Source organism: Platalea leucorodia (genome assembly GCF_965183815.1).
Source record: "Platalea leucorodia genome assembly, chromosome: 3".
NCBI classification, from domain to species: domain Eukaryota; kingdom Metazoa; phylum Chordata; class Aves; order Pelecaniformes; family Threskiornithidae; genus Platalea; species Platalea leucorodia.
In genome coordinates, this window is record NC_138825.1 from 21,524,448 (window position 1) to 21,549,934 (window position 25,487).

The following is a 25,487-nucleotide window of genomic DNA, read 5'->3' on the forward strand; positions in this document are numbered from 1 at the left end:
TTTTGCCATTTCCTCCATGAATTTGAAAATCCTTTTCTGCTGTTGATTTTTATGGGCACTTGAGTTGATATAAAAGCTTCCCCTGCCTCAGCTGTGGGCTGTACAGTCTTTCTTGTGCTGCCTTGGACTCTGAACTAATTTAGTTTCCGAAAACAAAAATGTTCCTTTTTTTCACCCTTGGAATACTTTTCTTCTGTTTAATTGACTAAATTGGCTCAGTGAAGAGCACTACAGCTGGCACAAGGGAATAGAGAGAAGCCCTTGCTGTTTTGACAATGGTAAGCCACTCATAGGCACTCTGTCTTGTGAAACAGTAGCATTATAAGCTAGGGATGATAGCTAAATTTTGGCATGGAGAGCTCCAGCTCAGGGACAGAAATGTTCCAAATACTCTGACACTCCTGGCTCTCTTCTAAAATGTATTTTGTCATATCTATTTTCTTTCAGTGACCTTCTGCCTCCTTGCTTTCCATGTTTGTTTTTTTTTCATTTTGTATTGCTTCTGTCTCGTATATGTTCTTCCAACTTCTTTTAATTCCTCTCTTTACTCATCATCTTCCAGCTCTCTGACACATCGACTAGTCCATCTCTCTTGATTTGAGGGACAAAAGAAATTGTCCCAAATCAAGTCCAGGGTCACTGGAGACGCTGAAGTAGTTCTGCCTTTTTATTGCATTATTCATAGGTTTGTGTTGCTTCTTAATAAACGTGTTGAAATATATGCACTTCCTAACACTATGCATGTCAGATAAAATTATTTGTGCCTTTTTAGGAAAGGGTTCTGGTATATGGCCTTGCTGCCTTTGTTTATTTTCCAGACTGGGGAGCTGAGGACAAAGATGAGCCAGTCTCATGAAGACAGTTTAACAAGCGTGGCCTGGAATCCTGATGGGAAGCGTTTTGTAACGGGAGGTCAACGTGGACAGTTCTACCAGTGTGTAAGTTCTCTGCATCTGTCCCATTGAAAACAAAGCAAGAAATTAAAGTTTTGTCATGGTCAAATCTGAGGTTCATGTTTTTTTGTGTGTGTACACTAAAACTTCTTATCCTTTGTAATTCAAAGAAGCAATACATTAATGCTCCTATTTCAGCAGCACTTCTGTACGTAGCAGCTAGAAGGTTTCAGGCATCTTTTGTCTGCCTAAAGGAGGATTTGTGGAATGGGAATTTTTTTCTTAGCTGCTCTAGAAAATACACTAATAAAAAGTAGCGCCTAAATGTGCCTAAAAAGTCCATAAATGTTGTTTGTTCCACAGAATAGTCAAAAACCTATGTCTGTCTTAATTTTTGCATACTGTCTTTGCTTAGTGTAAACACAAATTTGAAACCCTTGTAACTTGACTAGTTTTGATTTTGGGTGGTAGTCCACAGTCTCACCCTACCCTTGATTTATTTGTTATCTGAATTGGTGCCCAGAATAATAGTGCAGTATGCAAACCTCACTGACTGCAAAGGTGAGCTCTGTGATGTGACATAGATTGTACATGTCACGCACGAGAAAATTAAGTGACAAAAGAGATTCTCAGCTCTTCAGGTCAGATACCTACAAAAGCCCTCGGTTAAGACAGCCAAGTCCTAATTAATTAAGTCCTCTCTTTTACAGGGTAGGATTGCTTTCTGTAGCAATTGTCTGAACAGAAGGTGAAAAAGATACTTGTGTCACAACTCCTCAAAAATCTGAGACTAACAGTTCAATTTTTTCTTTTTTTTTTTTTTTTCCCCTTCTGATCAGGATTTAGATGGTAATCTCCTTGACTCCTGGGAAGGGGTGAGAGTACAATGCCTTTGGTGCTTGAGTGATGGGAAAACTGTTCTAGCATCGGACACACACCAGCGAATTCGGGGTTATAACTTTGAGGATCTTACAGACAGGAACATGTAACTACCTCTTTCTTTGGTTTTGAATTCCTGGTTCTTAGTTTCAGAAGAAGATTAAGGAAGGGTTTGTGGGGCAGGATGGGAAATAAGTTATTAAAATGCTCTCAGTTTTAAAAGAGGAGGAGAATAACATGGGACAAGAACTAGTGAGTTCCAGTTGCAGGAAGAAGCATTAAATCAAGTATTAGAAATAACTTCTTGAGCACTGGAGTAGGTTTCTTGTGGATGTTTTGACATTTCTGTCACCAGGAGTTGTCGTCTTCTCAATTCCTGGCATATTTTGGTAGATAGTGCCTTGAAGTTAGGAGTTGGATTTGAGGTCTGAAGTCCCTTTTGGTCTTGGGATTTGTCATAAGTATAAGCAAACTATTACAGACCTGGCTTGTACTGACCTAGAGACATACCTAATTTCAAATTCAGAATTGTCTTTCCCTGATAATATTACAGAGACAGGACATGCCTTTTGTCTTGGTATTGCATCATTGTTTGGTTAAGTGTACTCTTAACCCTGATGTGTCTTATCATTTCAGAGTACAAGAAGATCACCCTATTATGTCATTTACTATTTCAAAAAATGGCCGTTTAGCTTTGTTAAATGTAGCAACTCAGGTGAGTTGGTGATGATAAATGGAAATGCAAATAACTCTGCTTGCAACTGCTACCTGATTTTAAGTATTTTTATACGAATTGGAATGTTTGATATTAACCAGTTGTATTTCATGTAATATGAAGGTCTATAATATTTTCATAAATATAGCATGGCATTCTCTGACAAGAAGGCAATCTTATTCTTGAGACTCTTTTTTTTTTTTTTTTTGACTGATTTATAGTCAAGAGTTTCATACTATGAAATATGTGCTATTAAATGTTAGGATCTGCCGTTCGCATTGAGAAGCCAGGTACGGCAAGGATTGTGGCAGGTTGACACGTTTGGCGGTGTGAGAATTAGATTTTATTTGTTTATTTTGACTTTTAGAACCTTGCGTAAGAATAGGAGCTTTCAGAATGGAAGGGACCACAGACTGGAAGTTTAATCTAGTAATTTGGTATATCTTTACTCTCTTGATCTAGTAAGAGTACTGAAGTTGGATAAAGTAATGTACTTTCATCATGCTTGATTTTTTTTTTTTTAGTGTTTCAGAAGAATGCAATGAATAGTTTAATGATAAAATAACATTCTTTATACTTCTTATTCCCAGGGAGTTCACTTATGGGACTTACAAGACAGAGTTTTAGTGAGAAAGTATCAAGGTGTTACACAAGGATTTTACACAATTCACTCGTGTTTCGGAGGTCATAATGAAGATTTCATCGCGAGTGGCAGCGAAGGTAACATCATTCCCTTTTGTGCAGAAAACTGGAACACTGTATCCTTCCTATATCTTACTTTTATAATGTTGTTGTTAGCAGCTGTCATCTATAAAAGCAAGCAACTGGTTCATTAAGTAAGTTTGAGGAGCACTGAGATTGTGGCATACTTTAAGAAATAATTGTGTGCTAGCAAAAAGAATCTTTTGAGAGGATGGTAGTAGTAGAAAGCATTAATGAATCTTTTGTGTTGCTCCTCTAAAGCAAAAGCATCTGCACAGTTTTAATTAGAAGTGGGTGGGGTGTTCTTGAGGCTTTTTCTTATTGTGGTATGATACTTAGGCTTATGGTTTGACTCAAAAATACTTCTGGGGAGTGCTTCATTTGCCTGTTGAAGACATAGGTGTGGTTATTTTAATTTCGATAGAGTCGTCAGCTTAATTACGGAAGGAGTAGTCTCAAATTAAGCATAGTCTCAAATTAAGCAATTGTTGACATAGTCTGGTAGGGTTCCTTGGTGATCAAAGGCTCTGTGGTATGTTTTTATTGAACTGTCTGTGGCAAGAATAGAAATTAGTTAATGGTTTGTATGTTGAATTGGTTCAGTTTTGTCACTGATGTAGTGCCATCACCTCCCATGGAGGTCACTTAAGATTTAAGCCTATGCAGGGCTAAGAATTACACTTGGAATATGTAAGCAATTGCTGTTAGTACTATGTAACTCACAGCTGTTAGGAAGTAAGGTTGGCCAGGGCATTACTACTATCCTTTTCTGGAAAATACTGAGTGTGTCTGAAATAAAACCAAATTTCGCCCCTTGACCAGACCCAGTGGAATGTAATGACTGAAGGATGGCACTTCTAGTCCTCCAATCCAGTGTGAACCTCTTCATGGTTGAATAGGGTTCTTGGTTTGGGACCCGAGTACCCGTAAGTTCAGGATTTATGTTGAGCCATACTGATGTGCATGTGTAGGTGTAGATACTACAGTGCACCAGTCCTTTTTTTCCCCCTATTTATTCTTTATTATCTTCATTGTCTAAAAACTACTGAGCAGTACTTGAAGCTGATGGCACCCTATTTAGATTTGGAGTGTCTGAAGCTGTTGCCTCTTTGCCCTGAGTTATTGCAAGTGTGGCTACTGAGAAAGTCTGTGTCTTAAAAAAAAAAAAAAAAAAAAAACAAGCAAACAAAACAAAAATAACAGATCACATTGTCATAGCCTTTTTAAAAAAGTAATAGATTGATTATGTTGTCATAACTTCTTAAACTTAAGGTATGTTTTCAACTAGGTGGGCTTTTTTCTAACACTTGCATCAATAGGAAGAAAATGGAGGTGTCTTTCTGAGAGGGAAATTAACTGCTGTCTTAATCTAGCTAACTTGTTTTTGCCAAAAAAAAAAAATACAGGCATTCTGACAAGCACCAAAATACTGGTTTGTGTTTAGGCTTTGCTTCTCCCAGACAGCAGAGACTTGTGTGTCCAGTGTTTAAGCAGACAGTGAATTGTGTTGTTTGATGAATAGCACGGATATGTAGTCTGTTGAAATCGTTAAGTGGAATGTAAACACAACCAGAACATTTACATCAATACAAGTATATATAAAGGTGGTGTACTCAAATGAGCTGCTTCAGCAGAAGACAATTGAGTTACCCCATGGTTCCATGATGCTATACTAGCAGGTAGGTCAGAGAGCAAGTTTGTTTTGTAAGGGGTTGGGAGGAGGAATAGAGGAAGATTGGTTTGTTTACTAAGCCTTTAGAATGACATCAATGGTAAAACCTTTCAAATGGATTAAAATACTTACATTTGATAGACCTAAATACTGGGCTTTTGTGTAATACTAGTAACATATACTTGTTCGGTTTGTATAGCTGTTTGCAATATGCCAAAGACATTCCTAGAGAGGTCGACCCACAGACTTGTGAAAGTCTGCTAGTCTACAGTTGAGGGAAAAAAAAACCACCCACCTTTAGTCATTTATTCTTAAATACAGTTGGTTATAAGGCAGTAACACCGCTCTAAAAATTGCATTGGAGTGTCTGACCAGTTCACTATTCTATTTCTAACATGTTGCTAGATGTAATTAAAAGCTTCCTATCACAAAATAAGATCTGTAGGGTTGTTTATTCAATCTACTTTAACATGTACACATTCCTATCTTTAAATACCACACAAGAGTTAATTGTTGTCAAAGAGTAATAGCTCACAATTTGAGACATTAAGCTTTGTTGCCCTCCCTCATTTGCTCTGTTTGTACTTTCACTGGAATGTTTTAGGTCTTTATACTAAAGATATATTTCATAAACTATAGAGCTGTGAACTTATCTAGTACTCAGCAGCAGGTGGTGGTTGTAAATATTCTGCCTTAGTACTCATGACTTTATAATGCACGTACTAATCTGTAAATATGATTGGTTGAGGGGAAAAAATCTGCAAGACTTCCTTTTGAGTAAGATTACAACTCCATATCTTTAAGAGTAGCTTGATTTCTCACTTTAGCCATGTATTGGTTTATTTGCATTGTAGTCAAATGTTTTTCTTCCAATACCAAGTGTAGTAGAATTGCAAGTGTTAAAAGGGAACGTGCCTCTTAGTGGAAGAGCTTTACCCATATTCTTCTGATCACTTTTAGAAGAAAAATTTTTAGTGCTATTGCACATTCAACAGACATGGGTTTTAGACGTGGGTTTTACAATGTTTTGGGGTTGTTTTTTTTTTGTTGCTGAGTGCTTGTGTGGAAGTGCTACTTGATATGACAAATCGGTCTGCGCTCAACAATTTCTCATGTTTTTTTTAAATGCATATTTTTAGATCACAAAGTATATATTTGGCACAAGCGTAGCGAGCTGCCCATTGCGGAGCTGACAGGGCACACGCGTACTGTTAATTGTGTGAGCTGGAACCCGCAGATTCCATCCATGATGGCCAGCGCCTCTGATGATGGCACTGTTAGAATATGGGGACCAGCACCTTTCGTAGACAACCAGGATATTGAAGGTAAAAAGCGGGGATGGGTGTGTGTGTTCTCTAATCACTAAAAGCTTACAAGGCAGCTGGTTTGGTGGGTTTTCTTTACCATAAGTAGGATAGAAAAATGCTTTTAACTCTTGGGTTAGACTCATTACTTTTACTACAAAAGTAGTTACTGATTTTGTTTTTTATGTATGGCTGTTGATTTTTATCTCAGTTATTTATGTTTGTGGAATAGAAAGGAAACAACTGGTATTTCCAAAATAATACTCAAATTTCTGACATGGCCCTATAGAAAACTGTGGCATCACTAAGACCTCAGGAATATATTAGCTTATTTATGTAGACTTCTTGCCTCCAATGCTTGAAGCTTAATAACATGCAATGTTAGTAAAATTTAAATAATGCATTCTGACCACGCTGCAAATTGAATAGTGCTATTACAATCCTTACAAATGGAATCTCCAGTGTCTGGAGAGAGTGGAGTTTCCCACTGTAAAATCTGTACACAACTGATTCTTTCCTAACCATTAGCGATCATCTGTGTCTAGGAGAGAGACACAATGCAACTTCTTTCGCTGCCAAAATGCACACTTGTTCCCAACCCTTCTTATGTCACCCCCCCCAAATTGTTAACGAGATGACCACCCAAGGATTGTTCTGCAGTTTGTAGGCTTCTGTCATTACACATTCAACCTTGTGGTAAGAATCTGCAGTAGGCATTAAAATGAAATACAGTATATCCCATTGCCACAGGACCTCGTGGATACTAGGTGTGGACACGAGTTCAAGGGGAACCCGGACAAAGTAATCAAAGAGAAATCCATTGAGTGCTACTAGATAAGTAAACACCTCTAGTTCAGTATGTCCCTTAGGTGAAAATGGCTGCAAGTTGGAAGGATATTAGGAGGAAGAATTACCTCCTCTCCCTGCTCCTGTGCTTTCTGACGCATCTGCTTCTGGTCTTGGACTAGGTGGACCAGCCTGGCCAATCTCCTGTTTGTAACACCTTGAATGCACCCATAAGGACTCAGAGCCTATCCTCCAGTTGGTTTTACTCATGGTTTTGTTTGTTTGTTTTCTCCAATTAGCTGCTTGCTCACTCTTTCGTAGTTCCTCCAGAGAATGAGCTAGTAAACACCATAAAAATCAAAACAATAGAAAATGGATTTCTCACAGCAGTGCTTCCACAAGAGGTGTAGGTGCACGGAATAATACCTAACAACTGAGGAATTTTAAGTGGATGACAGACAGCTTTGTAATTAGCACACTCCCCTGGAACTTGAATGCAAATGTGTGTTATGTCCTCTTGGAAGAGATGCTTTTTGTGTACCGACACCTAACATGCTAAATTAATCTCTAAATTAATATGAATAATGATATCTAAAATAAGTAATTTTTAGCATGGGATTTAGTTACAGTATAAGCTCCATTAACTGCTGCATGTTCAGTAAAACTTATGTAAATACACTGTATTAATGACCTTATAATAGAAATGTTAACTATTGTTAAGATCTTCAAGGTGTGATTTCTTTCTCTTATGTTTTTGTTTTTGCTCAGAGGAATGCAGTAGCATGGATAGTTGATGGCGAATTTGGAGCAGACGACTTCAGTTTAACTTAATTAGTCGTATTTTAAATGGCTTGGGATTTGGTGCAAACAAACATGATTGATAGCTGGACAGACATGCTCGTCATGAAAAAGAACCATTTCTGAAGCCCGGTTGGGGCCAAACATTTACCACCTTGCTTCATAGTAACCAGTCGAGATGAAGCACGTCGTTAGAACGTTGTTGGACACCGTGTTGAAATTACCCCCCCCATCGGTTGTGAAGAACTGTGCTACATTCAGGCTAACCATTGAACTCAGTATATATATTTTTCCCTCCTGCCTTTTTGTCTGGCAGGCTACTGTTCTTGTTGCTCTTCTGTGTAATGAAGTTTAAATGCTTGTTTGGAACACTTTATTTAACAGTTTAGAAGGCTTGATAGAAAGAGTGCTTTAGTCTGAAGAGTATACATTGGATAGGAAAGTATTTCCTTCTCTTGTTTCTCAAGTCTCTCTCCGCCTTACTTAGCTTGAGATCTTTGCAGCTTGGTTCATGGATTCTAGCCTTGCCCGTTGCGCAGTATATATAAATTGAGACGATAAACCAATGAACTATGTCAAAAGCACTCTCAGTATCACATTTGACAAAAAGTTTTGTACTTTTCACATAGCTCGTTGCCCTGCAAAGGGGTTAACAGCACAATTTTTTAAAAATAAATTATTTATAGGATTAAAATGACTTCATTTGTATACATTTGGAATTAAAACAATGCAAGAAGTGTCGTGAAACACGGTATCACTGATGCTTTTCTGGAGTGTCTTGAGACCCAATCAAAAGCAGTGGCTGGAAGGAGCTTTATGTAGGCAGTGAAGCTTGTTTTAGAAGGAGAAACTCACTGTCCATCTTTACAGATACTTAGGAAAAAAAGCGTTCAGAGTGCACCACCAGACTGAGAGTTTAAACAAGACAAGGTCTTTTTGGTTTTTTTAATTACATAAATTTTTTTTTAATTACATAAATATATGCCACAATGCTGATAAAAGGTAGACTACACCTTGAGGGAAGAATGTGTCAAATCCTTTCTTCACAAAGTCAACACTTTGTAAAAGTAATTAACATACAAATCATAATTAAACACTTGTGTTACGATGGAAATTTTTCTTTGTTTGATAAACAAAGGTGTATAGATTTTCTTTTTGAGAATATGCTTTAAACTTTGCAGATTTAAATGCCTCTCCCAGACCTTGTTGCAAGCTGGTGCTGTGAACATCTTGACACATCTAGGAATGAGTTCCACTAACATCCCATGTTAAGAAAAGAGAAAGACGTTTATAATTTAAGTATTTATTCTTTTTGACATAAACAGATGGCCTGGCATCTCTGTGCTTCTGCACTACACACAAATTCATGATGGGATGGCACTGGATACCCTTTTGCCACCTCGGGTGGGAAGGTAGTGTTGGTGCTGCTGTGAAGTAAAGAGGGAGCAGGGAAAGGCATGCCACCAAGAACTGAGGTGAACAGAAGTGTGGACTTTATCCTTTAATGAGATGATAATCTAGTGTCCTTATTAGTCATGTGTGGAAGAAGGGTGGGGGAAGGTTTGCCGGAGTTCCTGGGAAGAGAAGTGTAGCCACTTTGATGAATGGGAATGTGGTGTTTAACATAAGCAGTCCCTTCTTTCTTTCCCAGAAAAACAAAGTGAAGCTTAGCAGGTTAGATTTTTTTTTTTTTTTTTTAGATTCCAGCCATCAGGTGGTGGGGTTTTTTTCTTGCCTTGTGTGTAAACTTAAATGTGATTTAAGATTCTGACACTTTGGTTGCGACCAGCCCTGAATCTGACAGACTCCTCTCTTAGTACCTCCAGAATGAAGTAGGAACTTCACGTTCAATCTAGTACATTTGTCTCAGAATTAAGGTGAATTTCTTTGATAGCAGTTACTGTTCCACAGTACTGGGAATACACATGTAAACTTAAGACTCCAGATCAGTTCCTTCTTCCATTAGCTAGTTCTAGAGAAAGCTCTTTGTTTCTCTTCCTCGTTCAGACAGTGTAAGATCAGGCAGTCTTGTAACTGTGCCATCAGTGTTGCAGGGAACCAGAAAACTTCCTAACGTCAAATTTGAGTAAGCTAAACCTTTGGGTTTTAAATAAAAATTGAATACCTAAATTGTAAACAGTGTTTTATATGTTCAAAACATGGTATAATTCATAACCGATGCTGGTATGTGAATCTTTGGAAGTTACCCTAGTACTGTCTTACTCTGGAACTTATGTTTTCAAACAGAACATTATTTAGGGAGAGTAAGGAGAATAATCCTGGCTTTGATGTCTCTTAACAACGTCTCATACAACGGTCTGGCACTACTTGCTTACCTCATACTCGTGGGACTTCAGTGGGAACTTTAGGCAGGTGGTAAAGGCTGGGTCAAATCTCAAGTTTAGATTTAAAGCCTCACATGCACTTCAACAGGCCCTACCTAAACCAAGCGAGACTCCTTACCTGATACAAACCGGGGGAGGGGGGGTGTATGGGCTGATGCCTGCTTTCCGCTGCAATGCATTGTAGTTAGGAATTTAAACTTTGTACTTTTGCCAAAATACTGCTCCTCCATTCTGGGGTTTCTCTTCTGGAGTCGGTTTGTACCTCTAAAATACACTTCAGGTATTTAGAAGCAGAGTTAGGGAGAAGGACATGTTCTGATATCTCCCCTTTAGTTTTGTGGTGCAACTACGCAATGTAAAGGAAAGCTCCGTATAGGTGGCACTGGTTCCAGAGCGTCTCAAGGGCAGCACCTGGCATCGCTGTCTGCTGCTCACAGGCGATGAGCAGAGGTGAGAGTATAACCTCCGTTTGCCACACTACTTGGTCCCGCAGTAAACTGACACGATAGCTCTAGCGGTGACGACTACCATTCCAACCCGTAGATTAAAGAAGAACCTAAACTGTTTCTATCATGTCACATATTCACAATATGCGGATTGAAAAGTACCAATACTTTTTGTGCACAGACTATAAAATGAGACTATGGGGGGGGAAAAACAGATCAGTTTGCTCATTTGCAACACGTTGATTTCCATGTGCTTAAAAATGTTCATAGGCTGGAGTCTAAGGCTGGAACAAGTACGCACCCGCAGTAAATGACTGTATTTCTAGTCAACAGACCTATGGTTTTAGAGAGGAAAATACTGTAAGCGTGTACTCCTTTTGTAACTTCCTCTGGTCAGCTGTTGGCCTAAAATATTCACAGTAGCCCCAGGTTATTGTCAAGGCAGATCTTTAAAAAGGAAGATCTGCAGAAGCATTTTATTATCTGAATGCTCTTTAGCTGTTCAGGTAAGTAATTTTCAAGGCACAATGGAGCACAAAAGGGAAAATGCTAGATCTGTCCTTGGTTCGGAGGGGAGGGTAGCGGGGGGGAAATGACACCTTTGTTTTTAAAATTCCCTCTGTCTTTTCTAAAGTTCTCCAACTTCAAAGTTAACTTCTTTTTATGATTAGAGCAAAGATGCAAGCTAGAAATCTGTCCAGATCTTGCCAGTTACTTCTCAACTTGGCTTCAAACAGGTAATGTTGAATAACACTCAGCACGTTCTTGGGAGTTGGTGTCTAGTTGTATACTTCTCCACTGCGAAGCGATACTCCCACCCAAAATTGGTTTTGAAGGCTTCCTTAGCAGGAAGCCAGGACTCGTACAATGAGCCCTAGTTTGAGGGGAGGTGGTGTAGAACCAAGTGGGGAGGGAGGTAGAGAAAGAGCAACGGACATAAATAGCAGGACTTACTGACCAACCAACTACTGTAACTCAAGGGGGAGGAGGAAAAAAAATGCACTTTCAATAGTTTGTCCATGATTTTAGCTACAAAATACGCTTGTATCTAATTTTTTTTGGAGACAACTATTAAGAGGAACACCCATCCCATAAATGGCTAATCCTCCTTTTGACCTCCTCCTGTCTTTTCCACATTGGCTTGAGTCCATTTTCAGCTGCCATACTTAATTTTGAAAACTGCTACTTTTAATGATGTTTAGTAAGAAAAAAAAAAATTCATTAATTCTGACACTTTTTTAAACAGGGTGGACTTAATTGAAGTGTGCAGCGTTGAACTACTGCTGCAGTAGCTGCCTCTAGTTGTTGAAATAAACTGTAGACAAGTTTTCTGTCTATTAATCCAGATAATCTGGATTCGGTAAAATGTCTGAGAGAGTGTTCCTCCCACCTGGTATGAATGTGCGTGTGCATGTGTTCCATAAACAGAGAACCAAATGTTCTAGGTACTTGTCATGTTTTATTGCATACTTTTAAGTCGTGTGTATGTGAAGTGTCCTTTGACCAGAAGGTTTTGGTTAATATCAGTATATTTTTATAAATTTGAAATTCATCGTGCCCCATCTTTTTTTCCTTAAACATTTCTCATTGTTAGGGTATATGTGCTAGACTTGAATCTTAACATTTTTAGGCACAGATGGAAAAAGTTATTGGCTCCTTGAAAACATATGGGACAAAATGGATCCTCAAAGCATGTATGTACTTACAAACCAAGCTGTAGAGATCAAGAAAAGAACTTTATTGTTGATCTCAAGATTTCTAAATTGTCAAGATTTATATGGAGTTGTGGTGGAACTAGTTAACACTTAGAGCTTTTGGTATGTAATGACTATTTGCTATGGACTGATATTAAATGTTTCAAAGGATTGCGTTCTTAAACTTTCTGGATTTTTGTTACTCTCCTCGGATTATATTAAGTAGTTAAAAATTTCTTTGCTATATTACATTAAAAACATAAGAACTTTGGGTCTCGTATTTATTTTCACTTGTTTTACTAATTATTTACAGAACACCGTTTTAACTTTTTTATTTTATAAATGTGTAGTATTTTAAACATATCTTTAAAAATTGTTCAATTGGAACTACATTAACTTCTGATTTGTTTTTATTAGGATTTTTAAAAAAAAAAAAATACACTTTTTCCATGTTGGTGCACAGCACTTAACAGAAATGTTTGTATTCCCTTTCTTTCAATTCAATAAACAGAATAAATAACTGGAATGAATAGTTCTTAGTTTCCCTAACTTCACTTACATGACTATGACTTGGATGCTCATTTCTTGGTCATTAATTATAGATTTCTTCCGTACTTGTAGTATTTCACGTCCTCGCTAGGAAAATTAATTTGTGGCAGTTTAGCCAAAGATGCATTCACTCAGTCTTGTGTGCAGGCTTTCCAGTTCTTGATGTTTTGGCTCTAATCTACCTTTAATCTTGTGCTTTTACTACATTTAGCAGTCGACTTGCCCGTGTCCCCTTCTGTGCTTATCTAACTTGTGGAACGCCTTCGAGGCTCAGTGAAAGCCTTGAGGCTTTAACGCTGAGGCTCGCTTAAATACCAGGCGCAGGTTGCTTTAGGTGATTGGGGGGGTTTCGCGGGGGGGTTGATATTTCATATTAAGAAGGTGCTCCTGAAGTACTTACATCTCTTGCTTAGACTTTTCTTAAATGGGAGATCAGGGACCTCCAGGTTTCTGTCTGAAGTTGACCTAAGCGGCTTCTGCAGCTGAGAGCTCTTGAAGAGACCTCTCAGCTGTGGCCTTTGTTCCCCCCAAGTAACCCTGCGTTCTTGTCCCTCTTCCCTGTGCCTCCAAACAGAACCTCAGCTTTGTCCTGCATTTTAGGCATTTTTTTATTCAGCTCTAGCTAATGTTCTGTTAAATAAAAAGCTGTGCCTAAATTTGCCCTCCCCTTCCCGTAGCTTTTCCAAACTCGGACCTTTTGCTGAAATGCATTCCATTTTTAAATTCTTTTAGCTTCTATATTGATTAGAAAAAGTCTTTACTCCCTCTAGCAGCACCTCTGTATTAACCTTATTATTGCTCTTTGAGCAGCGTTTAGGTAATCGTGGCTTAAACGCGGGTGCGAGCAGAAGGGGCATGCCTTATCCCTTTCCATGCGCTGCTTTGTGCCGCTTCCCTGGGGTACTAGCTTTGGCGGGAGGGTGGTTCGATTGCAGATCCGCTTCAGCCATAAACGATCCACCCAGCAGGTGAAGGAACTTAGGTTTTTTGGCTGTGTTTCATCTGCTGTCCTATGTCTGCCTGTAACTGGTGGGAAGATTGCAGAAGAAACAGGTGTATTATTTCTAGAGAACTGTGAAATTTCAGCATAGATAAGATGTAAAATTAATTGTAATTTTTATTTTTTTAAACCCTTCAGATTATTTAAAAGAAATTACATATGGAACCTGATAGATAAGCATTTTGTAATTAGCTTAAATCCAGACTCTGCCTGAGGCAGGGTACTTCTCCAGAGGGACAGTTCCTGGTTTACTCTCACTTTACACCTTGGCTTATGCTTTCTGTGCTGCCTGATGCATCCCTCTGCTGCTTTGCATGGGGTGCGCATGCTTAGGCTACGTGCTCATCACAGAAGGATGGCAGTCCCAGTTGTCTCCTCACTTTAAAAGAACTATAATGCTCTGAAGACTAAGCACTGAAGTTTGTGTGCCTCTAAGGTTATGCCGAAGATAAGGCGGTTAATGTACTGATAACTGCGTGGTGGTCAGCATAGAAAAATTGAGGCTATCGCCACCTCCCATCTCATCATTACCATAATATCCTTCGAGGCAAAAATGGTCTTTTCTTGCTGTTTGTACAAAATCCTAGAGAGCGTCTTGTGAGAAAAATAATTAGATTAAAGCTATGCCAATACTGAACAGATAAAGATTTGCTTTTATGGCCTTATCAGGGTTTCAGGTTGTGATTGTTAATCTGCACGTAGAACTGTTTTTAGGACTAGTGGTCATACTATTAATCCCACTGATTTACTATGCTCCATACTACAGAAGTATTTCAGAATAAAACTAGTTTATTAGAATGAGGAGATAAATCTATTCCTTAATAAAACAAGATAAATAACCAACAGTCTGTAACCATAATGATTAATTAGGGGGAAATATACTATCGTACATATTTTAACTAATCCCCTCCTCCCAAGTGCAGTACTATCACAGCTATCTCATCTCTCCAAAAACTGTTGAATGACTAATATCTTAGCAAGCTGACTAGGCTGTAGGCTGTGGGTGAGGAAAAGAGCTTAATAACCTTGGTTAAAAGTCAGAATGCCTGTAGGCCAATTTCAGATTTATTTTCATGGATTAAGAGCTTTCTATAAATCATAGTGAATCACTTGAAGGACAAGCTAACGGTCCCCTGGAGAAGTTATACTTGGCTACCTCAGTTCCAAAGGGAAATCTGTTCTGGTGAGTGAACAGGAGGGAATCTCTGTTTTGGTCTCACACTGATTCATAGCGGTAAAGTTAGGTGAATTTTTATTTAAAATCAGTCTAAAGTTTGTAATTGTCTTGAATTCTGTATTGTAAGCTTGAATTTAAATTACCCTGTTCTCCCCTGATGGAGACCCAGAAAGTAGGGAGTTTGTTTGATTTTTGACTACTGTCAAATTTCTGCGCTCTGTGGATCTCCCGTGAGACAGATGACCAGGATCCCTATTCCCAGCTAACGAACTACGTTTTTAGCAATTACAAACACGTTTTTCCTGTTGCTGACGCTGAGCTCTGTGAAGACCTCTGTTAAGGCAGGAAATGACCCTCTACAGTACGGAAAGCTTCAAAATTACCAGTGTAATTACTCAGCAGAATTGCAGTCTCTGGAGCCTGCTACTGAGCTTTTTACAACTATTATAACATGCTGTTAGACATGAATAAACAGAGAATTTTTTTATGAACAGAGAATTATATAAAAAAGTGGGGTGGGAAGTTTGCGTTTGTATAAAAGTATAGCTTGTTTAATATTTGACAGCCACCACTTAGAAAACATATCTGTATTTTTTTGTTGGTTTATCATGGTTAATAATTCATTCTTGAGGAAGAAAGCGGGGAAGGAATCCACAAGAACATCCCTCTAGGTCAGGGATATAAATTGAGACATATTCTACCCCCATTTTTTTTTCTTCCCAGATACGTTGTTCTTTTCCCTTACCCTTCCCTGTCCTACTCCCATCTCTGAAGAAACACTTCCCTCAGTAGAGGAGAAGAGAAGCTTGTCATAGTGAGTGATAAATTTCACCAATTCCATTAGGGAAGGGGTCTACCCTATCTCATGTCATCACTGTAATCCTGAGGTGTTAGTACTTAGAAATCATTGAAGACAATGTATCTTACGAACATTTTCATTGGTAATAAAGCTCTTCTCTCAAAATCCTATCTTTAGAATAAGATATAAAACTGCTAGTCTAAGTGGTGGACTTACAGATTAACGATCATGTTAGCATGAAATGTCATTAATGAAATTTATCTACTCTTAGCACTACAGCAAGGACTTAAGCAGCTTACTAACACTGCCCTTTCCTCTAACAGATAAAACCTAACGTCTGTGTAGCCTGGTTTTTTCACATACAAATAAGATAACTTAATTGCCTACCACATAAGCTGCTACAAATGTTACTGACTTTCCTCTCTTAAAGGTTGTATTTGCCCTCCTTTTTCCAGACCTACATCCTGTCTGGGTTTCAGCTTTACAAGGCAGTACTTTCTGTAGTTTGATTTTTGTGGTATCAAGTAGTCGGTGGCACGCAGCTGTGGTAGTTATTTCCTTGGTTATTTTCTAATGAGCATAATTTTCAGCAGTTTTTCATCTTTGCAACAGCTGAACTTGGACTCCATCTATCATGAATTTAAAGCCAAACGTTTCCTAGAACAAACATTGAACACAAGGTATCTAGAGAAATCAAGCTTCAGTGTTGTCTTTTCATTGCTGGCCATGAAAACCATCTGCTAGCTCCAGCTATACACCAAAGAACAAGTACTTAAGAAGGAAAAGCTCATAAATTTTAGGACTTAATTACAGAACTGTCTTTTTGAAGTGTTTCACTTGATGTGTTTGTTTCAAAAACCATGTTTCTATGCACATATAAAAAAAATTTAAAGACAGTGAGGGTACAAACTCAGGTTTATATACTTATCACTGATGCAAGAACGACACAAAAAGAACTTAATTTGCTGGTGGCTTTGAAGCAGAGTCATATCAGAATTGGGATAACTGGGTTATGGTTTACCAGAGACATACTAGACATACATACTCTTGATTCGCCTGCCTGGATATGGCAACAGCAGGTTCATGGAGCAGGGACTGCAGAGAGTCTTCTGCTCTGTACCCAACTCCAACCCTGGTGCAACGGGATGTTTACTTTGCGTGGAGGTCTATGATGTATTTCAATGACAAAATAGGAGTTGAAGGGAAAAAGCACATATTAATCATATCTCTTATTTATCTGTTTTTCACTCTTAAACACAAGTGTCACCTTCACCAAAGGGACCTTAATCCATCCAAACACAAGACTTCATACAGGATGCTGGAGGGAGGGGTGGAAAGGGAGAAAAGCGTAACTTTTATTCCATTGCTTTTTAGCTGGAAAAAACAGTGACACAAAGATGCAAGCTGTGCTACTGTTCCACTTGGAAATCTATGTTCCCAGCACTGCTTCAAACTAGGCTCTAACAGGGCAGCTTGACAGCCAGAGGCACATCCTGACACCTTTCAGGAAGAAGCAGACATCAGAGCTGCCCTTAACAGTGGTACTTCCAGAACAAATTTATCAGCCCATGCTGCTGAAATGAGTTTCCCTTCTCACCATTTAATTCCTGTGCGATCAGTTCTGTAAGCAAGGATTTCACCTTACAGAAGCAGCAGCTCCAGCAGTTTGGGTTGTAAAGGAACAAAAACAACTGCTACACAAATGCAATGTCTTTTGAAAATATTTTATCTTAAAAATACAGAAAAATATTTCTTGTTCAAAGAGGAAAAATATACTGCATGACGACAATGATCTAGGTATGTTCAGGTGTCTGTGGCTCCACAACCAGTCACTGGAGTGATGACCCAATTTGGCAGCTAATGGTTCGTTTTCAACTTCTCAATCATTTATCAAAGCCAGAATCATACTGTGACAAAACAGAAAACATGATACCACTGGATTACTGAAGGATGTGCAAGTAGGAACAGCTATCGCTTTCATGAGAGAACTGCACTTGATTGATTCTGAAACAGAAAGTCAAGGCAACTGTGCTATGTGCTTTGCTTACAAAGGCAAGGAAGGCAGAAGGAATACTGCAGTAGAAGAACAGTAGTTCTTCCATCTGGTAGTAAGTGGCCCTATCAAAGAACTCATCCGTTTCTAACTTAGCCAGATCAACCTTATTTTCTAAAACAGAACTTGTAAAATAAACGTGGTCCTCAAGACGATTTCCATTCTAAATAGGCTAATTATTCTAGGTGCTGAAGTCATATAACTCTTAATATTGTACTTATAGTGTGTTTGAGATTAAAGAGTAGTCTGAGTTTCCAAACAATGTTTGATCAGAAAGAATAAAGGCATATAATGAACCTGCAGATAGATAGCTGTCAAAATGTATTATTGAGGCTTAGCAGGATGTGAAAAGATAAGACACTTAATGAATACCAGCAATTACACTAGCAGAATACAGGAGATGATAAAAATAGCTGGCAGACAATTCCTTTGTTCCTTGGGAGCAATTTTTGAAACTAACCTGTAAAGGTACATGAAGAAACAGAGCAGATGAAAGCCTAGTTTAATCATGGCTTCCTTCATGTGTGACTTCAGTTGTCCTCGGTTATGGATCTCTGTGGGATCAAATACCCCCATGTTTCCACTTGGCACCATAATGTACCTGAAAGTTTAAGAGAAAAAAAAAAAACAAAACAAAACAGAAGTATAGTCATCAAAACATTAGGGAGTGTCAGGGGAAGGGGAGGAGGAGAGCTTGCACAGAAGGGACTTTCATCTAAAGAGTTGTTTCACAATTCAACATAATGGAGCTCTTTTTTAAATCTATTTCAGTTTCGGGATATTGCATGTATCTCTGCCACTACAACCCACAAACAAAGAATAAGAGAACAAGAAGTACTAAAAACATCAGCCCAGCTTCCCATGTACAAATGGGAGAGTTTCCAGGTAATAGCCAATTCCAGTTCATTTTAATTGCTGTTTGCGGTTACTTGCTATTATGAAGGAAACGTCCAACCACAGTGGAAAGATGCATTAGATGCAAAGGACTGGAAAAGAATTAGTTTAGCTATGACTTTGTGATTTATTTACAAAAAAGACCCCGCATAGATAATCACAAACTCCAGTGGTCAAAATGAGACAGCGTAAGACACAACAAAGGATCTGTGTACGATTCCCACTTTGTCACAACCATCCTGCCGTATCTCAGCAGAGACCGGATGAGAGACTGGGCAGAACTGAAGAAGTTAAGTACTGCTGCCGAAACCCACATAAGAACAAAAATTGAGTGAAATTTGTCTGTCTTTCACAGAGGTATTAAAAAGCACTTCAACATATTTGATTAATAACAATTATGTCCCATTAAAAATAGTTTACATGAAATAATTGCAGTTTGAAAGTCTCTTCTAAATTTGAAGTTTTAAGCGATTGTTCTATTTTTAGTATTCTAACACAAATTATTGTCCATTTACTGGAAATGTAATGCATTTTATTGGAAGAAGAGGAAGAACACAAGTTTCCTGTATCAATTTATCCTAGAAATAGAGATACCGTGCATAGTTTTCTTATATCTCTAGGATATGAGTGCCATAAAGGTAGTATTTCTTAATTTTGCTTTTTAAGAAGAATGATAACACTTAAATGATGCAACTTAATTAAAGCTTGCTGAAGTTGGGAGGTAGTTTTTCCAAGACCCACAAGCTAGTACAGCTTATATTATACATCTAAGGAACTGTAGTCATGGACACAACAATGCTAGATGCTGACAAACACAACTCAAGCCAGTTGTCATACTCTAAACAGCAAAAAACTTCTGTAGCAAAACCACACAGAACAAGAAAACTGTCAGCTTTAACGAAGATACACATTAGTGCCTCCAGTATCTCCATTCAGTGGAAGCGGCTGCCACAGCAACGGGACATTTCCCTCTAGATTACACAATTTTGTAAGGGATGTAGAAGTCCTGGGCAGATTTTTCACTGTATTTTAAAGATTTTTTTTTCTTTTTTTTTTTTTTTTGTTACTCCTTCAGTTTTAAGAGGGCTATGATCTACTTGAAGACATGACAAGAATCACATTATTTTGACCTATTGTCTCAAGCATGTCTATATAACAGAGAAGAAAAAAAAAAAAAAGTCAGGACTTCCCTAGCAGTTGCTTTCTTTTTGTCTAGTCACATTCAACATTTCCGTTGTAATTCTTCCTTCTTATACATAGTAGCAGGTCTAAGAAATATTTAAGAACTAAAAAAAATATCTATTTTGAAAAGCAATTAGGTTTCAAATAAGTTGCTTCAATATCTAGTTTTAAAACAAGGAGAATGTCAGACAAAACTACGTCTCACTGGAGATTGTAGAAGACACTACAAAATTCAGCAAAAAATAAACCAAATTAAATGAGCATCCAAGTATGCTGAACAAGAAGGGCCAGTAGGATGTTACAACAAACATGCTGCAACTTTGAAAGTCTTCCTTGATGCTGTTTATGACCAATTTATCTTCCCCAGGATTTGTTTCTGATGCCTCTTTCACACAAAACCTCTCCATTCTCACTGAAATCACTGAGACAATTAGTAAATTAAGCCAGTACTGCCTGTAACTGTACCATTTACTCATCAAGATTAAACAGGTTTTGAAGGAAAGAGAATAAGGGGAAAGGATTATTATCCTACCTTTCTCTCTATTGTCACTTAGATAAACTACAAAGCACAGACTTCTTCAATCTCAACACAATTGTTTTGATTTCTGTACTCATCTTGGAGTAGAAGGATAATCTTAAACCTTTCTGAATTCATGTGCAGCAATATTTACTCCAGAAATTGGTTCTTGAAATACTATAACATATGAAGAAAATTTAAACACATCCAGCTGATGCTGGACGTTTGCAGCTCATGATAATGGGTTCACACTTCATCTGTTCTCACTTAATCCTAGCTTAGTAATTGACACCTTCTCCTCTCTTCAGTGTATTCAAACTACTTTAGAGTCCACCAGTTTTCTGACTACCCTACCTTTTGTCCATTGAACACTGGGTCAAGTGTAAGTTCTATCCCAAATCATCAGATTGCCTTTACAAAGCTAAACAACGCACTTGCTTTTGCAGACCTTTAACTCCTTCACTATAGATAGGATATTCCAGGCTAGTACTGTGGGTGAAACTCCTTGATCCTCAGAAAGAAGGCAGGATTAGGAATACAGGCTTAACATTTTGACTTCTTGTGGCAGGAAAGGCAAAGTACCATATTGTCATATTCATTTATTGCCTACAGTGCACATCTAAAATTGAGGAAACAATCCTGGATTTTAGGACATTCAGAATGTCTACCCCACATATGACAAATATAAAATGAGAGCTAGCAATTCAAAATGGCAGTCAAAGCTTACTGCCTGAAGTGTGGAAATAGAAATAATTAATTGTATCTTTTAAAATTCTCTCTGACCAGGTTTAGAAGGGAAAGGAAGTGGCTACTTAAAATGTTAACATAAATAAGCAAAAGGAAGCAGCAAAGGGGTAACCAGTACAAGAAATCTTCAAACCTTCAAAGAAAATGCATTCTCTCTCTTGTGTCTCTGTAGAAACAGTCTAGCCTAAATGAAACATCAAATGCAAACTCCATACTGCCAGCAGATACCAAAGGGAATACTGGTCATTTTGTGCAACAGCGTATAATCCAGTTGTACATACAGGTGGCCAAACAAAACTATCCCTATGTGTGTGCATTTAGGCAACATTTGTTTATTAAGCATACAAGTTATACTGTCTCATGTTACTCCGGTTTAGAAACATCTGAAGGCTTTGCTAGCAGTTTTGTAGAAAACAAGGGTGCTAAATGCATGGTTATTTTGCCCAAGAACAATGAGGTTATCAGTAAAGGGATCCTCAACTTCTTTTTAATGAGAGCTATGAAACCTCTTGTTTAATTTTACCCAACCTATCCCTGCAAGTAGTCATCCCTAGCAGCTTCAGGCAAACAAGAATTACAGCCAACTTTTCATACTTATATCTTAAACGTTTGGTCTTTTGGACTTCCTGTAGTACAGTGATTAGAGATAATTTGTGGCAAATCCACACCCAGTTTTCATTAGCGTAACACCTGTAAAGGTTCAATCCTCCGCACATCAAATGATACAAAATAAAAAGAACATTTTTGAACTGACAGTCCCAACGTTGCCATATGGAAACCCCTACTTATAAGTAAACCATTTCAAAGCGGTGGACGGCCCAGTATACAAAGACGAGTAACACTGACAGTTGTCGTAAGGTGAAAAGTCTGCAAACCTTTCCAAATACAAAGAGGCAAGATGGGGAACCAAAACCAATGCAAACGAGAGCAACAGACACCACAGCAAATGAAGGAGGGTGCAGGGGATAAGACCACAGCCCGATGGTTTTACAACCATCAGCCACGCTGACCTAAGTACTTTTATGCTGTTATCACTATCAGGCACGTAGGCGCAGCATGAAAAACATTAACAGCTATGTTTGCAGTACTACTTCATAATCCCAATCAACGTGCTATTACTTCCTATGGACTTGGGAATGACTCCCAAACCAAGATTCCTGGGCACTAGAGAGAATGCAAGGAAAGGCCAAAAGCTTCGTATCCTTTACATGGTTGGGTTTCTTGTCGTTTTAATTGCAAGGAGAGGAGAGTTTTATGTTAGTTAGATCCATGAAGACTGTTAGCAGCTCAAGAACACAACTGAAACATCTCACCATGACACATTGTTTATCTTCATACTACACTTAAAGCTAAACTAGTAACAGCGAAAAAAAAAAAAGCACACAAACCCCTCTGCACTTACCTATATATATTCCATGTTGCTACTGGCAAATTAAGGAGAAAGATGAACCAGTGCAATGAAATAAGCATTAATACAGTTACAACAGCATGGCCAATCACCTCAGGGACCACCCACTGTAAAAAGGGAAGAAAAGAAAAAAGTTATACGCACAAATGTAAATTCCTTTCTGAAAAAGATCTATATGGAGTTATCACCTGATTCTAATCATATCAAACTCAAGACAGAAAATTCATGGAAGAAGAAAATTCATGTGACTTCATCACAATATGGGGAAATTAATACCTTCAGACAGATTCCATGTAAGCAAGCCAGAAATCAGGCCCCAAGATATTATGACAGAGGTACTTTATCTAAGTATTACAAAAATTTCTAGATAGAAGCACAGCAGCTGTTTGAACACAACTATATTACTCAAGCATTTAAGAAAGTGAGTTAAGAAAGTATACAGTGCCCATTTGAAATCACTGCAGAGAACATTGTATTTAGGAATGAGAAAGGCAGATAATTAAACTCTGTACAGACACAGGACATAAAAACACCCTCAGGCTTGGAACAGAGAAGAAAGTTAATCAATATGAAAACTGGCATAGTTAAATTGGGTCAGCCCCTGGCAAAAACACATTTTTGGCTTGATAGTATCCTGCAGCATTCTCTCTTACATTAAGAAAGAAAATACCTTTAAATCAAAGTGAAGACCCATGCAGGAAGGCCACAGTGATTTAATTAAATCAGTTTTAAGCAGATTTGGTTAAAACAGTACATTTCCTTATCACAGTAAAACTCTCTACTGTTCAAGAGAGGTTAGAAATTATACAGAAGCAACAAAGAAAGTTGCTATAAAGATCCCAGGGTTCAGTCACGAGTAGACGTGCTTGGTGTGGCACACCTGCAGGAATGAAAGCACAGAACTCAAGAGCTCTGCAAAGAGTTAAGTCTCAGTCCCACAAATTCAGAGTAGCAGCCCATCTCAGAGCGCCAAGGGTCAGAAGAACAGCCTTTAGTGACTGAATTTGCTGAACAACGGGCATCCAAAAAAGACAAGCGTACTGAAATAAAGGATACATGCAAAATATTGCCAGTCAAGGCTCTTCAGATATACATTACGCCCCTGTTATTTGTGATGCTAAGATGAAGGACTGTTTTCTTAAACCACATTAAATGCAAAGAAGAATAATTTACTTTATTGAGTTTTGAGCAGCATGATCTAGCGTTAATGTAGTCACATTCCAAATCTGATAGCGTAATTATCTGAAGTCCAAGATAAGGAAAAATTGTACGGTAACTCAGAATACACAAATCTTTATTTTTATCCAATAAGTTGGGGAGAGCACTCTCCTCTCAGTGTAGACTGTCTTGTTCTACAGCTGATCTGCCAAGGGCATATTTCAATTAGTTACAACTCATTCCTACTTTAGGTAGAAAGTTAGGCCACATTTTATCATCAGGCCAAGTGATTTTATGATGTTTTTCCAATGGCAACTGTTGCACAAGTGCTAAAGTTCAGTCCAACGCTTAAAACAGCCCAGGGAGGCAAACTCAGTATTTTTAGTATCAGAATTATTACTACAACACTTGAAACCAGAACTCAAAAGGAAGAAAAAGTTAACGTGCTTTTTAAACTCTCCTCACAATAAAGCTAAATATTGCAGTTTTAAGAAGTTGATCTACTTTTTTTACATTTACAGCAATATTGGATTAATTCATACTTTGCTAGGAAATAAGAGGGTAACATCGTTATCAAATGAACTTTCAGCAATTGAACTACGAAGATTTCAGACAGAAAAGTCCTCTCAAAAAAGGCTTTGCACACACGTATGCACATCGTCATGCTATGTCCTGTAAAGCTCATGCTCCTTTTCTCCACGAAAATGAAAAAGCACAAGATTTTTTTTCTATCCCTAAAAACAGGTTAAGTGTTTTCATTTTTCAACAAATAATCTGTCCTTCCAGGATTAATTTCTTTCAAGCACTTCTGTACTTTTTTCTGTTAGGAGAACTGGGTAGATTCAGAAACAGCACCAGGATTTGAAAGAGTATGAGAACCAATTCTCTTTTATTCAGAAAAAAAAAAGAAAGCCAAATCAGTGCTTTGACATTCTAACAACACCAGGCAGCATAAACTGCAGGCGAGTTTGTAACAAAGAATATGGAAATTCTGTTTGTCGAGGAACTCAGTCTCCCAGCTACGAGCTCACATCTAAAACAGAATAAGGTATCCTTACAATGAAGGGACTACCGTCTGGCCGCATTTTTTGAGGCCTGTGCAGTTTCTGAGGGCGTGAAGGATGCTTTCAGCACCCTTTTCTCTACAGCAAGGCCAAGCACACGCTGCTGCTGCCGAGGCACGATCTGTTTGCCAGAGCACCGGCCGCAGCCGCCCGTGGCAGCCTGCAGCCACCCGAGCTCCAGCCCTGGAAGGAGCCAGCATATTTCGGGCACCGCATCACTCGCCATTCCCCGCAGCGAGGCCCTCCCCGCCTCCACAGCCCCCGCCAGCGGCCATTACCCGGCCCAGGCCCTCACGCCCCGCCAGCCTCAACCCACCGCCAGCCCGGCGGCTGCGGCCCCGCTCGCCCTCCCGCCCTCAGCGGCGCCTCAAGGGGCCCGGCCCACCTCAGCCGCGCCGGGCGCGGGCGCAGCCCCAACCCGCCCCGCCCCGGTCGCCCCCCAGCCGCGGAGGAGAAGGATACGAAGTAGACGGAGAGGAAGATGAGGGCGCAGCAGTCAATCAGGGAGAAGATGAAGACCACCGACTCCATCCCGCCACGGCCGCCGCCCTCCCGGCCGCCGTACGCCGCGCCCACCCGCCCGGGCAGGGCCGCGCCGGGCCGGGCCCCGCCCCTCCCCGCCGCGCAGCATGCTGGGAAGCGGAGTCCCGGCGGCAGCCCGCGCCCGGCTCTCCTCAGGGGCGGCGGGCGGGCGGTGCCAGCCGG

The 25,487-nt window shown here is 39.1% G+C and overlaps 2 protein-coding genes across 6 annotated transcripts in view; one reads left to right on the plus strand and one right to left on the minus strand.

Moving 5' to 3' along the window:
* WDR26 (WD repeat domain 26) overlaps positions 1–12,606 on the plus strand; it is a 33,442-nt gene extending 20,836 nt beyond the window's left edge. The window contains exons 10-15 of one of the 3 annotated variants that reach the window (XR_014227693.1): positions 819–938; positions 1,733–1,878; positions 2,409–2,487; positions 3,078–3,207; positions 4,634–4,868; positions 6,001–6,134. Coding sequence is in view for 2 of the 3 variants with exons in the window: in XM_082307113.1 (XP_082163239.1) it covers positions 819–938; positions 1,733–1,878; positions 2,409–2,487; positions 3,078–3,207; positions 6,001–6,186; positions 7,720–7,745 (687 nt within the window). In the remaining variant the exon portion in view is untranslated. Of the gene's footprint in view, positions 1–818; positions 939–1,732; positions 1,879–2,408; positions 2,488–3,077; positions 3,208–4,633; positions 4,869–6,000; positions 6,187–7,719 lie in introns of those variants that run through there. The other 2 variants (XM_082307113.1, XM_082307114.1) reach the window with 2 other exon arrangements.
* Positions 872–25,376, minus strand: CNIH4 (cornichon family member 4). 3 transcript variants are annotated; one of them, XM_082307116.1, is made up of 5 exons: positions 25,245–25,376; positions 23,734–23,802; positions 22,555–22,667; positions 18,273–18,413; positions 872–953 (listed from the first exon to the last, which is right to left on the minus strand). In XM_082307116.1, the coding sequence occupies exons 1-5, from the start codon at positions 25,311–25,313 to the stop codon at positions 929–931; spliced, it is 417 nt and encodes a 138-aa protein (XP_082163242.1). In that variant the 5' UTR covers positions 25,314–25,376; the 3' UTR covers positions 872–928. The 3 variants fall into 3 exon arrangements, with proteins under 3 accessions (XP_082163242.1, XP_082163241.1, XP_082163243.1); XM_082307115.1 differs by lacking the exon at positions 872–953 and adding an exon at positions 17,475–17,666; XM_082307117.1 differs by lacking the exon at positions 872–953 and adding an exon at positions 17,799–18,119.
* Positions 25,377–25,487: the final 111 nt, after the last annotated feature.